We start from the raw sequence: 15,878 nt of genomic DNA on the forward strand, positions 1-15,878 counted from the left end.
TCTGGCAGCACAGGAGGACATGGTCATCAGTAGCAAGAGGCTGAGGGGGACACAGCTACACCAAGAGCTGCCAGGAGGGAGAAAGGCTACAATTTTTCCTCTGGTTTTTGAGTCTCTCTCACTTTCTATTATTCATAGCTACCACACACCATAGCTGCTGCTGCTGCTGCCTTCATAGCTACCACAGAAATAGACAGCCTCATCCTCGGCTTGGACCCCAGTGATGGTTAAGGTGCCTGTGGTGTCGGACTTGGATCCGGAGAATCGCGAAGGGATGCCCGAGGGTCTCTGATCATTGTTGTAGATCACAGTGACAGGGGCACTGCCAGGGACCTTCTGCTGGAACCAGCCATAATAGTAGCTGCCAAACAAGCTGCTACCCCCGGAGCAGGTGATCCTGACGGTCTCTCCCACGTTGGCTGACACCGAGGATGGCTGACTCACTGCTGCCTGGACCAGGGAACCTGGAGAGGGAGGGAAGAGAGGGGAGAAGATGGGGGTCAGTCAGTGTCCCAGGGGCACAGACCTGCCTGAGCAGCAGGACGTGACCCCTGGGCCCAGAGACCCCATCCAGGCACAGCGAGTCTGGCCATGGCACCTGAGCTGTGGGTGAGCATTAGAGAGGGGAGGGGCCCAGGCCGTGGTTCAATTCCAGCAGCTCCATGTCCTCACACTGATGGGGCTGTGCTGTGGACCTTGACCAGCATCACTGCTGCTGTCATAGCTACCACAGAAATAGACAGCCTCGTCCTCGGCTTGGACCCCAGTGATGGTTAATGTGCCCGTGGAGCCAGACCTGGATCCGGAGAATCGTGAAGGGATGCCCGAGGGTCTCTTGTCATTAAGATAGATCACAGTGACAGGGCCACTGCCAGGGACCTTCTGCTGGTGCCAGCCATAGTTGTTGCTGCTCCCAGAGCAGGTGTTCCTGACAGTTTCACCCTTGTTGAATGACACTGAGGATGGCTGACTCAGTGATCCTGCTTAAGTCAGGGAGCCTCAGGAGGGAGAGGGGGAACACCAGAAGGGTCAGCCATTGCCCCAAGAGCACAATGCTGCCCAGGCAGTACAACAGTGCCCCTGTGCCCAGTGGTTCTGGTGCCCCATTGGGACACACAGCCTCAAGACAGAGAGGAAGATTAGAGAAACATGGGCCTGGAAGGAGAGCTGGCAGCAGCAGAGCTGCTCTCTGAAGGAAAGGGACCTGGTCATGGCTACAGAAACATGGGAGAATCTGGCCCAGAGCAATGAAGGCAGCTTCAGCAGCAGCAGCAGGAAGGGAAAGCCCAAAGCAAAAGGCAACAGGACTGGGGATGAGGCAGTGCCATTCCTATTACAGGGACAGGGGAAAGAGTCACCTCCTGTGCCTTGTCATGGACAGTCATGTCCTTGGCAGGGGACAGGGGCCTGCCTCAAGTCGACTATGACAGCTTTGTTTGGCCATGACGAAAAAATGGCTCAAACCCTTTCTCTCTTGACACCAGGTAGTATGTCTCACTTCCCCATTGTCGCTGTTGAGCAGCTAGCAGAGTAATGAAAGCACCAGTTCTCAGTGGCAAGAAGGAATGACCTTTATTGTTTTGATTTCATCACATATATAGAGTTCTCAAAAGTCACCCAGATTGGTCAGTCCGAAGCCTTCCCCCAGGCCTGATTGGCCAGGCCTGCACTGCCCAAGTTCTGGGACACTGTTCCAACAACATCCAAACTTTATCTTTATTTATAAAACACAAGAAAATTTCTCATGGGAAAAACCTGTGCTAGCCACACCCCATTACTTCTTGTTTTCTTCAACTACACCAGTACCACTGCTGTCATCACTACCACAGAAATAGACAGCCTTGTCCTGGGCTTGGACCCCAGTGATGGTTAATGTGGCCGTGAAGCTGGATGGAGATCTGGAGAATCGCAAAGGGATGCCTGAGGGTCTGTTGTTGCTGTTGTAGATCACGGTGACAGGGGCACTGCCAGGGACCTTCTGCTGATACCAGCCAGCATAAGCATAGCTGCTGCTAATGCCAGAGCAGGTGATCCTGACCGTCTCTCCCACATTGGCTGACACCGAGGATGGCTGACTCAGTGCTGCCTGGACCAGGGAACCTGGAGGGGCAGAGAAGAGAGAGGAGAAGATGTGAGTCAGTCAGTATTCCAGGGGCACAGACCTGCCTGGGCAGGGGGACAGGGCCTCTGTGCCCAAAGGACCTGTCCAGGTTCAGCAAGTCTGGTCATGGCACCTGAGCTGTGGGTGAGCACTGTGGGGAGAGGAGGGGCCCAGGTGACAGCACGATCCCACCAGCTCCATGTCCTCACACTGTGGCACGCAACACCCTCTTATGTGCCTGACCACCCGCCACAGACCCTTCATGGAAATGTGGCTCCAACATCTCCTGACAGCTCCTGTCCCACTGCTCCCATTCTCCTTTGCCCACCATTGCAGCAAGATCACTCCAGGCCACCTGTTTCCTTGGGCACTCAGCTGAGAAAAACAATGCCAGCTCCATGCCAGGACAAGACAAGACAGTGTCTCTCAGAAGCCACACGACTACACTTGGTTGGATTGAGGTACCTGAGCAAAGGCCCCTCGACCTTAGCCAAGATCAGCTCCTCCAGCTGCTCCCTTCCCACGCAGGGGCTTCTGTGCAGGGCTCAGCACATGCAGTTGCCACAGCCAAGCCCATGGCCCTTCAACAGCCCTGAGCTGCCACAGCTCCCACACTGCAGGCACTGCCCCAGTAGCAGGGATGCTCCCCCGTGTCAGCAGCACCACGGGGAATAGAAGGGCTCTGCATCCTGCAGCCTCTGAAGCAGCTGGGCAAGTGCCCAGCCTGGCCAGCCTCACACACCTGCACAGACTCTCCACACCACCCTTGCCAGACCTGCCTCTGCCATTTCATGCTGCTTTTTTGGCTGTGGAGCCAGACAAGGAAAATTGTGAAGGCATACATGACAGATGTTGTTGCTCTAGTGGCAGAGGCACTGCCAGCAACCCTCTGCTTTGACCAGCCAGCATAAGTCCAGCTACTGCTAAGGCCAGAGCAGCTGATCTTTTTGATTTCTCTGAGGTTGGATGACACAAAGGATGGCTGACTTGGCAATACTGCCTGGGCCATGGGAGCTGGAGAAGGAGATGAGAGAAGATGGGGTTCAGTCAGGAAGGCATCTCTAACCTGATGAGTGATATTGGAACAGTAGGGACTCCTCAGTGAACTCTGCCACATAGAAGGTTTTTGTGCCACTTCAACAATGCTCTGTGCCACTGGCAGCATAACTGCTGCTGTCAGTGCCACCACAGAAGTAGACAGCCTCATCCTCGGCTTGGACCCCAGTAATGGTTAAGGTGCCCATGGTGCCAGATGTGGATCCGGAGAATCACGAAGGGATTCCCGAGGGTCTGTTGTTATTAACATAGATCACAGTGACAGGAGCACTGCCAGGGACCTTCTGCTGGAACCAGCCATAGCTGTTGCTGCTCCCAGAGCAGGTGATCCTAACAGTCTCTCCCACATTGGCTGACACCGAGGATGGCTGACTCACTGCTGCTACTTGGACTAGGGAACCTGGAGAGGGAGAGGAGAAAGGGGAGCAGATCTGGGTCAGCTAACTGAGCTGACCTTTTGCTAACTGGGGCTTGGACCCCAGTGATGGTTAATGTGCCTGTGGAGCCAGACTGGGATCCCGAGAATCGCGAAGGGATTCCCGAGGGTCTGTTGGTACTAGCATAGATCACAGTGACAGGGGCACTGCCAGGGACCTTCTGCTGGAACCAGCTATACTAGTCGTTGCCACCGGAGCAGGTGGTCTTGATGGTTGGTCTTGCAGTTGCTCTCAGGTCAGCCAGGCACCACTCCCAGGCTTTTCCTGCCCAGTAGGACCATGGCCCGACTGCACCAGGAGCTCCTGTGCACAGGGCAGGTGACAGCCCTACCTGGGCAGGTGGACACATCCACCTGCCCTGGAGCACCCAAAGCTGCTTGGTGCCTCCTGGTCCCAGGGCACCATGGGCCCTGATCAGCAGCAGGGATAGAGCAGCTGGGTAAACCACATCCTGCTTCAAACGAGGCTGCCACCCTGGGCCTCTCTGAATTGCCACAAGACAATTGGGGAGCAGAGAAATGGGGCTTTGAAAGGGAATGGGAACCACACCAAGATCAGGGGCATAAAGGCTCCACAACAGCCAGGAAAACCAAGCTGCTAGTTCCTCCAAATTCTAAGTGAGCTGGGGGTCTCTGCAGCTTTGCAGCAGCTGTGGGTAGAGCTGGGCTGGGGTTTGTACCAATCAGGAGCACATAGCACCTCCACTCTTGTCCAGCCAGGGGCAGCCCCTCTGCTCCCTGCCCACAGCACAGCCCACAGCAGCTGCCAAAGGAGCCTGTGGGACTGCTCTGCTCAGCCAGGCTGGCACCCACTGGCACCTGGCTGTCCACAGCCCCTTTGCCTCTTGCCTGCCCCGTGAGCCTCAGCACTGTGCAGTGGGGCCACACTGACACCGTGTGGGGACAAGAAGGGCCTCAGGGACAGCACTAGAGGAACTGAGAGTAGAGCCCAGCACGGGACTCTGCCCCTGCTGCCTCTCACCCCTGCCACAGCTTCCATCAGCCCTGGCCACATCCAGCAGGAGTTCTGTGTGGCACCCTGGCCACGGCAGCCTGTGCTCACAGGGGAAAGCCTCTCACACAGACACAGGGCCCTTTGGCACAGTTGGTGTCACCAGAGATGAGTGGGCATCAGCCCTGAACTGGCAGGGACTGGCAGGGACCAGAATGTCCAGAGATCCTGACAGGGATTGTCCAAGCTCCTCTGAGCAACCACAGGACGTGACATTTTGAGGGCAGGAATGAGTAGCCACACCACAGCTCTTCACTACTTGGACCCATGTCACTTCAATGCCCTCCAGCACCACTGAGGGTTTCTTTGAGCTGTCATAGATCACAGTGAGAGGGGCACTGCCAGGAACTTTCTGCTGGAACCAGCCATAGCCACCACTACCCCTGGAGCAGGTGATCTTGACCATCTCTCCCACGTTGGCTGACACCGAGGATGGCTGACTCAGTGATCCTGCTTGGACCAGGGAATGTGGAGTAGGACAAGAGAGAGGGGAGAAGAGGGGCACCCCCAGTGTTCCAGGAACATGGCTCTTTCCTGGGCAGGGGGTGGGGAGTGCTATAGTCAGAGGAAAATGGGTGCAACCACAGCCAGCAGTGAATTTGAGGAGCAGAGCCAAGCCCAGTGCACCTTAAGGTATCCCAGCACAGAGGTACCTCTGGCAGCAGCAGGAGGATGAGGTCATCAATAGCAAGAGGGAGTGGGATGGGGGATAAAGCCACACCATGAAGTTTGTAGAGACCAGGACAATGATCCCCAGCCACAAAGTCACCTGCAGTGCTGTAGGACACAAAAGGGGGTACATTTGTAGCCATTGTCAAGCAGAGGAGACAAAAACCTGCCCCAGCCTCACTTCCACTACTCTTCTTGGCGATGAGAACAGTAAAACTCCATTTTTATTTCCTCTGTATCTCATTTGTAAATCTGTCATTTTCATTACACCAACATAACTGCTGTCATAGTCACCACAGAAATAAACAACTTGGACCCCAGTGATGGTTAACATGCCCCCAGAGACGGAGAACAGTAAAGAGATAACTGAGGGACTCCTGTTGTCATCATAGATCACAGTGACAGGGGCACTGCCAGGGACCTTCTGCTGATACCAGCCATAGTCGCTGTAGCTGCTACCCCCGGAGCAGGTGATCCTGACGGTCTCTCCCACATTGGCTGACACTGAGGATGGCTGACTCACTGCTGCCTGGACCAGGGAACCTGGAGAGAGAGAGGAAAGAGGGTAGAAGATGGGGGTCAGTCAGTGTTACAGGGGCACAGACCTGCCTGGGCAGGGGGACGTAGACCCTGTGCCCAAAGGCCTCAAGATGAGATGGAGAGGCCCAGAGACAAAGACAGAAATCAGGGCATGAGGGCTGTGCAAGGAGCAATGGCAGCAGCAAGAGGAGACAGAATGGTGGAGCTGGGGACTCCCCGATGCTGACCAGCACTGCTGTCAGCACCACAGAAATAGACAGCCCCGTTCTCGGCTTGGACCCCAGTGATGGTTAATGTGCCCCCAGAGATGGACTTAGATCCAGAGAATCATGAAGGGATGCCCGAGGGTCTCTCATCATTCCAGTAGATCACAGTGACAGGGCCACTGCCAGGGACCTTCTGCTGGTACCAGCCATAGTTGCTGTAGCTCCCAGAGCAGGTGATCCTGACAGTCTCTCCCACGTTGGCTGACACCGAGGATGGCTGATTCAGCGCTGCCTGGACCAGGGAACCTGGAGAGGGAGAAACAGGAGAAGAGGGCGGTCAGCCAGTCTCTCAGGGGTACAGACCCGACTGGACAAGGTTACAGGGAATACAACAGTCAAGGACAGAACAGACAGGGACATGGTGACAGGAGCATTTGAGGAGCAGAGACTAGCCCATTGCTGAGCAGCTGCACAGGAGCAGCTCAGGCAGCACAGGAGGACATGGTCAACATCAGCAAGAGGCTGAGGGGGACACAGCTACACCAAGAGCTTTGTAGGGACCAGGACAATGGGTCCCAGCTGCAAAGTCCTCTCCTGATCTCTGCAACAAGAAAGAGAGGACATTCCCTGCTGTGGCCATACAGAAAGGACAGGAATTTGCCTCAGCTGCACATCCAGCCAGGACATAGAAGGGCCAAAATCCTTCCTCTGGTTTTGGAGTCTTTCTCACTTCCAGGTACTCATTGTTCCCACTCACCATAGCTGCCACTGCTGCTGTCCCAGCTACCACAGAAATAGACAGCCTCGTCCTCGGCTTGGACCCCAGTGATGGTTAATGTGGCCGTGGAGCCGGATGCAGATCCGGAGAATCGCGAAGGGATGCCCGAGGGTCTCTCATCATTCCAGTAGATCACAGTGACAGGGCCACTACCAGGGACCTTCTGCTGGTACCAGCCATAGCTGCCACTGCTAGTGGAGCAGGTGATCCTGATAGTCTCTCCCACGTTGGCTGACACTGAGGATGGCTGACTCACCGCGGCCTGGACCAGGGAACCTGGAGAGGGAGAGAAGAGGGAGATGAAATGGGAGTCTGTCAGTGTTCCAGAGGCACAGACCTGCCCAGATAAGTTGTGGGGAATACAACAGTCAGAGGAGAACAGACATGGAAAATGGCCACAGGCACAATTGTGGAGCAGAACCCAGGCCCAGGTATCCCAGCACAGAGGCAGCAGCCAGACAACATGGTCATTACTAGTCAGTCTTAGTGGAGTAGAAGCCAAAGACATTAGTTCTGTAGGGACAAGGAGAATGATTTTCCCAGCCCCAAAGGCACCTCCCACTCTCTAGGACACAAAATGGGTGAAATTCAGAGCTGTGGTCATGCAGAGGAGAAAAAACTTGCTCCAGTCCCACATCTGCAACTCTGCTTGGCCATAAGAAGAACAGAAAACCTCAGTTTTTAATTTCTCTGTGCCTCACTTGAAAATCAATGCCAATATACCAGCACCACTGCTGTCCCAGTTAGCACAGAAATAGACAGCCTCGTCCTCGGCTTGGACCCCAGTGATGGTTAAGGTGCCTGTGAAGCCAGATGCAGATCCGGAGAATCGCGAAGGGATGCCCGAGGGTCTCTTGTCATTCTGGTAGATCACAGTGACAGGGCCACTGCCAGGGACCTTCTGCTGGTGCCAGCCATAGTAGCCATAGCTGCTCCTGGAGCAGGTGATCCTGACCGTCTCTCCCATGTTGGCTGACAGTGAGGATGCCTGACTCACTGCTGCCTGGACCAGGGAACCTGGAGAGTGAGAGGAGAGAGGGGAGAAGATGGGCTGATTCAGTGACCTGAGAACACAGATCTCCTGAGGCAGTGGGACAGGGATAGGGCCCCTGCAATCAAAGTCCCCAGCTGGTGACTCTGAGTCTGGCCAGGACACCTGCACCAGGGATGAATAACATGATGAGTAGGGGGACAAGGTCAGCCAGCTGTCACCTGCTCAGGCGACGCAGGATGGGGATGGGTTCAGGCTCATTTCTGTTGTGGGGTCATAGTGGGATATTCCCCAGGGCTTCCCTGAGGGCCAGAGGTGCTCGAGGGCTCCTGCATAGGCTGAACATGAGCCCTGTGGGCCAGGACTGAGTAATCACAGCCAATGCAGCCTTAACCTGGAAGCTCCTCTTGCAGCACAACACAGCATCCCTTGACCAGCTCTGATCTGCCCCAGCAGCATCACTCATGACCCCAGAGCTCTTCCAGCCAAGGGAAATGTCCCTTCCCAGGCTTTAAAAGCAAAGCTTTGGTCCAGCTCCCTGGCCCATGGCATATCCCCACATCTCAGGGCTGGGGCCACAAGGCTGAGCCCCCTGGGGTGATGTCCAGAGGCTCGTGGCACAACTGAGCTGGGAGCTGGGCAGGGAGGCAGTGGCAGGGCCTTGGGCACCACCTGAGGAGAGCAGCGGGACCTTGGCCCTTGAGCCTCGTGCAGGGGCAGGGCTGCTGGGAGATCATCCCTTCCTCAAAAGACAGAGGATGGGGACAGTCCTGGGACTGTAAGAGACAGCTGAGCTGGGAGGCTTTTGTTTCACTTCTCCATTGCTCTGTGGCTCTATGTAGCATCACTGCTGCTGTCAACACTACCACAGAAATAGACAGCCTCGTCCTCGGCTTGGACCCCAGTGATGGTTAATGTGTGTGTGGAGCCAGACCAGGATCCGGAGAATCGCGAAGGGATGCCCGAGGGTCTGTTGGTACTAGCATAGATCACAGTGACAGGGGCACTGCCAGGGACCTTCTGCTGGTGCCAGCAATGCCAGCCACTGCCACCGGAGCAGGTGATCTTGACCTGCCACATTGGCTGAAAGTGAGGATGGCCGACTCAGTGCTGCCTGGTCCAGGGAACCTGGAGAGGGAGAGAGGAGATAAGAGGGGATCAGCCAGTCTCTCAGGAGCACAGACCGGACTCGACAAGGTTAGAGGGAACACAACAGTCAAGGACAGAACAGACAGGGACATGGTCACAGCAACTTTTCAGGAGTGGAGACCAGCCCATTGCAGAGCAGCTGCACAGGAAGAGCTCAGGCAGCACAGGAGGACATGGTCAACATCAGCAAGAGGCTGAGGGGGACACAGCTACACCAAGAGCTTTGTAGGGACCAGGACAATGGGTCCCAGCTGCAAAGTCCTCTCCTGATCTCTGCAACAAGAAAGAGAGGACATTCCCTGCTGTGGCCATACAGAAAGGACAGGAATTTGCCTCAGCTGCACATCCAGCCAGGACATAGAAGGGCCAAAATCCTTCCTCTGGTTTTGGAGTCTTTCTCACTTCCAGGTACTCATTGTTCCCACTCACCATAGCTGCCACTGCTGCTGTCCCAGCTACCACAGAAATACACAGCCTCGTCCTCGGCTTGGACCCCAGTGATGGTTAATGTGGCCGTGGAGCCGGATGCAGATCCGGAGAATCGCAAAGGGATGCCTGAGGGTCTCTTATTGCTGTTGTAGATTACAGTGACAGGGCCACTACCAGATCTTCTGCTGGAACCAGCCAGCATAAGCATAGCTGCTGCTAACGCCAGAGCAGGTGATCCTGACGGTCTCTCCCACGTTGGCTGACACGGAGGACGGCTGACTCACCGCGGCCTGGACCAGGGAACCTGGAGAGAGAGAGGAGAGAGGAGAAGATGGGAATCAGTCAGTGTTCCAGGGGCACAGACCTGCCTGGGCAGGGGGACAGGGCCTCTGTGCCCAAAGGACTTGTCCAGGTTCGGCAAGTCTGGCCATGGCACCTGAGCTGTGGGTGAGCACCAAGAGGTGAGGAGGGGTCCAGGTGACAGCACGATCCCACCAGCTCCATGTCCTCACACTGTGGCACGCAACACCCTCTTACGTGCCTGACCACCCGCCACAGACCCTTCATGGAAATGTGACTCCAACATCTCCTGACAGCTCCTGTCCCACTGCTCCCATTCTCCTTTGCCCACCATTGCAGCAAGATCACTCCAGGCCACCTGTTTCCTTGGGCACTCAGCTGAGAAAAACAATGCCAGCTCCATGCCAGGACAAGACAAGACAGTGTCTCTCAGAAGCCACACGACTACACTTGGTTGGATTGAGGTACCTGAGCAAAGGCCCCTCGACCTTAGCCAAGATCAGCTCCTCCAGCTGCTCCCTTCCCACGCAGGGGCTTCTGTGCAGGGCTCAGCACATGCAGTTGCCACAGCCAAGCCCATGGCCCTTCAACAGCCCTGAGCTGCCACAGCTCCCACACTGCAGGCACTGCCCCAGTAGCAGGGATGCTCCCCCGTGTCAGCAGCACCACGGGGAATAGAAGGGCTCTGCATCCTGCAGCCTCTGAAGCAGCTGGGCAAGTGCCCAGCCTGGCCAGCCTCACACACCTGCACAGACTCTCCACACCACCCTTGCCAGACCTGCCTCTGCCATTTCATGCTGCTTTTTTGGCTGTGGAGCCAGACAAGGAAAATTGTGAAGGCATACATGACAGATGTTGTTGCTCTAGTGGCAGAGGCACTGCCAGCAACCCTCTGCTTTGACCAGCCAGCATAAGTCCAGCTACTGCTAAGGCCAGAGCAGCTGATCTTTTTGATTTCTCTGAGGTTGGATGACACAAAGGATGGCTGACTTGGCAATACTGCCTGGGCCATGGGAGCTGGAGAAGGAGATGAGAGAAGATGGGGTTCAGTCAGGAAGGCATCTCTAACCTGATGAGTGATATTGGAACAGTAGGGACTCCTCAGTGAACTCTGCCACATAGAAGGTTTTTGTGCCACTTCAACAATGCTCTGTGCCACTGGCAGCATAACTGCTGCTGTCAGTGCCACCACAGAAGTAGACAGCCTCATCCTCGGCTTGGACCCCAGTAATGGTTAAGGTGCCCATGGTGCCAGATGTGGATCCAGAGAATCGCGAAGGGATTCCCGAGGGTCTGTTGTTATTAACATAGATCACAGTGACAGGAGCACTGCCAGGGACCTTCTGCTGGAACCAGCCATAGCTGTTGCTGCTCCCAGAGCAGGTGATCCTAACAGTCTCTCCCACATTGGCTGACACCGAGGATGGCTGACTCACTGCTGCTACCTGGACTAGGGAACCTGGAGAGGGAGAGGAGAAAGGGGAGCAGATCTGGGTCAGCTAACTGAGCTGGGAGGCTTTTGTAGCACTTCTCCATTGCTCTGTGGCTCTGTGCAGCATCACTGCTGCTGTCAACACTACCACAGAAATAGACAGCCTCGTCCTCGGCTTGGACCCCAGTGATGGTTAATGTGCCTGTGGAGCCAGACCAGGATCCGGAGAATCGCAAAGGGATGCCCGAAGGTCTGTTGGTACTACCATAGATCACAGTGACAGGGGCACTGCCAGGGACCTTCTGCTGGAACCAGCTATACTAGTCGTTGCCACCGGAGCAGGTGGTCTTGATGGTTGATCTTGCAGTTGCTTTCAGGTCAGCCAGGCACCACTCCCAGGCTTTTCCTGCCCAGTAGGACCATGGCTCCACTGCACCAGGAGCTCCTGTGCACAGGGCAGGTGACAGCCCTACCTGGGCAGGTGGACACATCCACCTGCCCTGGAGCACCCAAAGCTGCTTGGTGCCTCCTGGTCCCAGGGCACCATGGGCCCTGATCAGCAGCAGGGATAGAGCAGCTGGGTAAACCACATCCTGCTTCAAACGAGGCTGCCACCCTGGGCCTCTCTGAATTGCCACAAGACAATTGGGGAGCAGAGAAATGGGGCTTTGAAAGGGAATGGGAACCACACCAAGACCAGGGGCATAAAGGCTCCACAACAGTCAGGAAAAACCAAGCCGCTAGTTCCTCCAAATTCTAAGTGAGCTGGGGGTCTCCAGCAGCTTTGCAGCAGCTGTGGGTAGAGCTGGGCTGGGGTTTGTACCAATCAGGAGCACATAGCACCTCCACTCTTGTCCAGCCAGGGGCAGCCCCTCTGCTCCCTGCCCACAGCACAGCCCACAGCAGCTGCCAAAGGAGCCTGTGGGACTGCTCTGCTCAGCCAGGCTGGTACCCACTGGCACCTGGCTGTCCACAGCCCCTTTGCCTCTTGCCTGCCCCGTGAGCCTCAGCACTGTGCAGTGGGGCCACACTGACACCGTGTGGGGACAAGAAGGGCCTCAGGGACAGCACTAGAGGAACTGAGAGTAGAGCCCAGCACGGGACTCTGCCCCTGCTGCCTCTCACCCCTGCCACAGCTTCCACCAGCCGTGGCCACAACCAGCAGGAGTTCTGTGTGGCACCCTGGCCACGGCAGCCTGTGCTCACAGGGGAAAGCCTCTCACACAGACACAGGGCCCTTTGGCACAGTTGGTGTCACCAGAGATGAGTGGGCATCAGCCCTGAACTGGCAGGGACCAGCACCACTGAGTGTCTCTTGGTGCTATCACAGAGCTTAGTGACAGGGACATCTGCTGGGACCAGCTATAGCTGCTGCTACCCCTGGAGCAGGTGATCCTGACAGTCTCTCCCACAGTGGATGACACCAAGGACAGCTGGCTTAGCAACATTACCTAGACCAGGGAATGTGGAGAAGGAGAAGGGAAAGAGGGGGTCCCTCGCTGCCCCAGGACAGCCCTTTCTGACCTGCAGGATGGGGCTCCAGTGCCAAAATGTCCTGATGGAACAGAGGGACCACTGCCCCAGACAGAGCCCAAGGCCTGAGCCCTGGGACCCCATGAGGAGACCTGGCAGAGCAAGAGGATGTGACCAGCAGCAGCATGGGGTGGTGGGGTGGAAATGCAGGTGATGGCAAGGAAATGCCAGGCACTGCACAGCCCTAGAGTCACCTCCTGCAGATCATGGGCCAAGCAGGAGGCCATTCACAGCCAATAGCCATGGAGAGGGGACACAAAGCTGCCTCAACCCCATAGCCCTTCTCAGCCCTGGTAGAAAGAGCAGAGAAACTCCATTTTTAAGTCCTCTGTAACTCATTTCCACATCTCTCTGTGTCACCATACCAGGTGCCACTGCTGCTGTCAGCACCACCACAGAAATAGACAGCCTTGTCCTCAGCTTGGGCCCCAGTGATGGTTAATGTGCTCGTGGTGCCAGATGTGGATCCGGAGAATCATGAAGGGATGCCTGAGGGTCTGTTGGTATTGTGGTAGATCAAAGTGACAAGGCCACTGCCAGGGACCTTCTGCTGATACCAGCCATAGCCATACCAGCTGCTATCCCTGGAGCAGGTGATCCTGACAGTCTCTGCCACGTTGGCTGATACTGAGAATGGCTGCTGACTCAGCACTGCCTTCACCAGGGCATGTGCAGAAGGAGAGAAGAGAGGTGGTAAGAGGGGATCAGTCAGTGCCCCAGGAGCACAGACCTGCCTGGGCAATGTTAGAGGGAACACAACAGTCAAGGACAGAACAGACAGCGACATGGTGACATGGCTACTAGTCTCATTTGAGGAGCAAAGACTAGCCCATTGCAGAACAGCTGCACAGGAGCAGCTCTGGCAGCACAGGAGGACATGGTCATCAGTAGCAAGAGGCTGAGGGGGACACAGCTACACCAAGAGCTGCCAGGGAGAAAGGCTACAATTTTTCCCCTGGTTTTCGAGTCTCTCTCACTTTCTATTATTCATTGTCACCACACACCACAGCCGCTGCTGCTGCTGCCTTCATAGCTACCACAGAAATAGACAGCCTCATCCTCGGCTTGGACCCCAGTGATGGTTAAGGTGCCTGTGGTGTCGGACTTGGATCCGGAGAATCGCGAAGGGATGCCCGAGGGTCTCTGATCATTGTTGTAGATCACAGTGACAGGGGCACTGCCAGGGACCTTCTGCTGGAACCAGCCATAATAGTAGCTGCCAAACAAGCTGCTACCCCCGGAGCAGGTGATCCTGACGGTCTCTCCCACGTTGGCTGACACCGAGGATGGCTGACTCACTGCTGCCTGGACCAGGGAACCTGGAGAGGGAGAGAAGAGAGGGGAGAAGATGGGGGTCAGTCAGTGTCCCAGGGGCACAGACCTGCCTGAGCAGCAGGACGTGACCCCTGGGCCCAGAGACCCCATCCAGGCACAGCGAGTCTGGCCATGGCACCTGAGCTGTGGGTGAGCATTAGAGAGGGGAGGGGCCCAGGCCGTGGTTCAATTCCAGCAGCTCCATGTCCTCACACTGATGGGGCTGTGCTGTGGACCTTGACCAGCATCACTGCTGCTGTCATAGCTACCACAGAAATAGACAGCCTCATCCTCGGCTTGGACCCCAGTGATGGTTAATGTTGCTGTGGAGCTGGATACAGAGCCGGAGAATCGCGAAGGGATGCCCGAGGGTCTCTGGGTGTCTTTATTGATCACAGTGACAGGGCCACCACCAGGGACCTTCTGCTGGAACCAGCCAGTGTATTTTTTTTGGTGTCCATGCCAGAGCAGGTGATCCTGACCGTCTCTCCCACGTTGGCTGACACCGAGGATGGCTGACTCAGTGCTGCCTGGACCAGGGAACCTGGAGGGGGAGAGAAGAGAGAGGAGAATATGGGAAGCAGTCAGTGTTCCAGGGTCACAGACCTGCCTGGGCAGGGGGATGTGGCCTCTGTGCCCAAAGGCCCCATCCAGGTACAGAGAGTCTGGCCATGGCACCTGAGCTGTGGGTGAGCACCAAGAGGTGAGGAGGGGCCCAGAACATGGCATGATCCCACCAGCTCCATGTCCTCACACTGATGGGGCTAGGCTGTGGCACCCAACACTCTCTTACATGCCTGCCCACCCAACAGACCTTCCATGGAAACATGGCCCCAACATTTCCTGATAGCTCCTGTCCCACTGCTCCCCTTCTCCCTTGCCCACCAATGCAGCAAGATCACTCCAGGCCATCTGCTCCCTTGTCCATTCAGCTGGGAAAAACAAGTCCTTCTCCATGCGATGACACCACAAGCTGGTGTCTCTCAGGAGCCACAGGACTCCACTTGGCTGGATTGAGGTGTCTGGGAAAGGCCCCTCTACCTGAGCCAAGATCCATGTCAAGTGATAGCAGGAACACTTTTCTACCCTGCCTTGCCAACGTGTGCTCTGCAGCCACCTTCACCAGGCCTGTGACCCTGGTGTCACCCACCCACCCTGCATCCCCTGCGGCAGCTCAGCTCCTCCAGCCGCTCCCTTCCCACACAGGGGCTCCTGAGCTGGGCTCAGCACATGCAGCGGCCCCAGCCAAGCCCATGGCCCCTCACCAGCCCTGAGCTGCCACAGCTCCCACACTGCAGGCACTGCCCCAGTACCAGGGATGCTCCCCCGTGTCAGCAGCACCACGGGGAATAGAAGGGCTCTGCATCCTGCAGCCTCTGAAGCAGCTGGGCAAGTGCCCAGCCTGGCCAGCCTCACACACCTGCACAGACTCTCCACACCACCCTTGCCAGACTTACCTCTGCCATTTCACACTGCTCCAATGAAGGAGGCAGGATGGGTCTGCCCGCATGTTGAAGTCCTTGGCATCTCCGACGGAACCTGAATTGGTTTACATCTGCATCTCAGGAAGCAAACAGCAGCTTCCTTTTAGCCCTTGGAGCCCCCTTACACCAAATTCAAGCTGATCTTCACCTTTTTACAAAAATAATGAACAAGATGCAGTTATATGAAGATAAGAATTTATTAACCTATGTGTGCTTTACACAATCCAGTGCCCAGCTACTGCCACTGTCTGCAACTCTCATAAACCAGGAACACATCAGCTCATCCTCAGTCACAGAATTTTTCCACAGGCCTCTTTCCTTTAATCAGCTGTGTCTTCTGCTTCAGGTTCTGGTTGGGAACCAAGATAAATAGGTCACCAGCAGTAAAGGGTCGTGGCTGCTTTACAGCAGATCGTTGAATTTCACCGGCAGAGCAGTGTGCCGGTGC

General features: G+C 56.0%; 1 protein-coding gene, 1 long non-coding RNA gene and 2 gene segments (V, D, J or C); 1 reads left to right on the forward strand and 3 right to left on the reverse strand.

The window, feature by feature from the left end:
* LOC146430321 (immunoglobulin lambda-1 light chain-like) overlaps positions 1-14,703 on the reverse strand; it is a 28,892-nt gene extending 14,189 nt beyond the window's left edge. The window contains exons 1-4 of one of the 9 annotated variants that reach the window (XM_085075911.1): positions 14,625-14,703; positions 14,418-14,490; positions 11,008-11,050; positions 7,525-7,696 (exon numbers count right to left, since the gene is read on the reverse strand). In XM_085075911.1, the coding sequence (XP_084932037.1) occupies positions 7,525-7,696; positions 11,008-11,050; positions 14,418-14,490; positions 14,625-14,670 (334 nt within the window). In that variant the 5' untranslated portion in view covers positions 14,671-14,703. Of the gene's footprint in view, positions 1-7,524; positions 7,743-11,007; positions 11,051-13,176; positions 13,226-13,857; positions 13,952-14,414; positions 14,491-14,624 lie in introns of all 9 variants that reach the window. The other 8 variants (XM_085075906.1, XM_085075909.1, XM_085075912.1 and 5 more) reach the window with 8 other exon arrangements.
* LOC146430324 (Ig lambda chain V-1 region-like) lies at positions 441-2,432 on the reverse strand. The segment is given in 5 exon segments: positions 441-464; positions 673-855; positions 1,952-2,100; positions 2,235-2,311; positions 2,407-2,432. Coding segments are annotated over 5 exon segments (459 nt in total).
* On the reverse strand, positions 3,549-5,715 carry LOC146430325 (Ig lambda chain V-1 region-like). The segment is given in 4 exon segments: positions 3,549-3,557; positions 3,623-3,751; positions 4,955-5,160; positions 5,709-5,715. Coding segments are annotated over 4 exon segments (351 nt in total).
* On the forward strand, positions 10,957-15,625 carry LOC146430326 (uncharacterized). Its single transcript, XR_014855338.1, has 2 exons — positions 10,957-11,050; positions 14,415-15,625. It is a non-coding gene; the product is annotated as an uncharacterized LOC146430326 (long non-coding RNA).
* Positions 15,626-15,878: the final 253 nt, after the last annotated feature.

This window comes from Lichenostomus cassidix, chromosome 15, assembly GCF_008360975.1.
Source record: "Lichenostomus cassidix isolate B80296 chromosome 15, HeHo_3.0, whole genome shotgun sequence".
NCBI lineage: Eukaryota > Metazoa > Chordata > Aves > Passeriformes > Meliphagidae > Lichenostomus > Lichenostomus cassidix.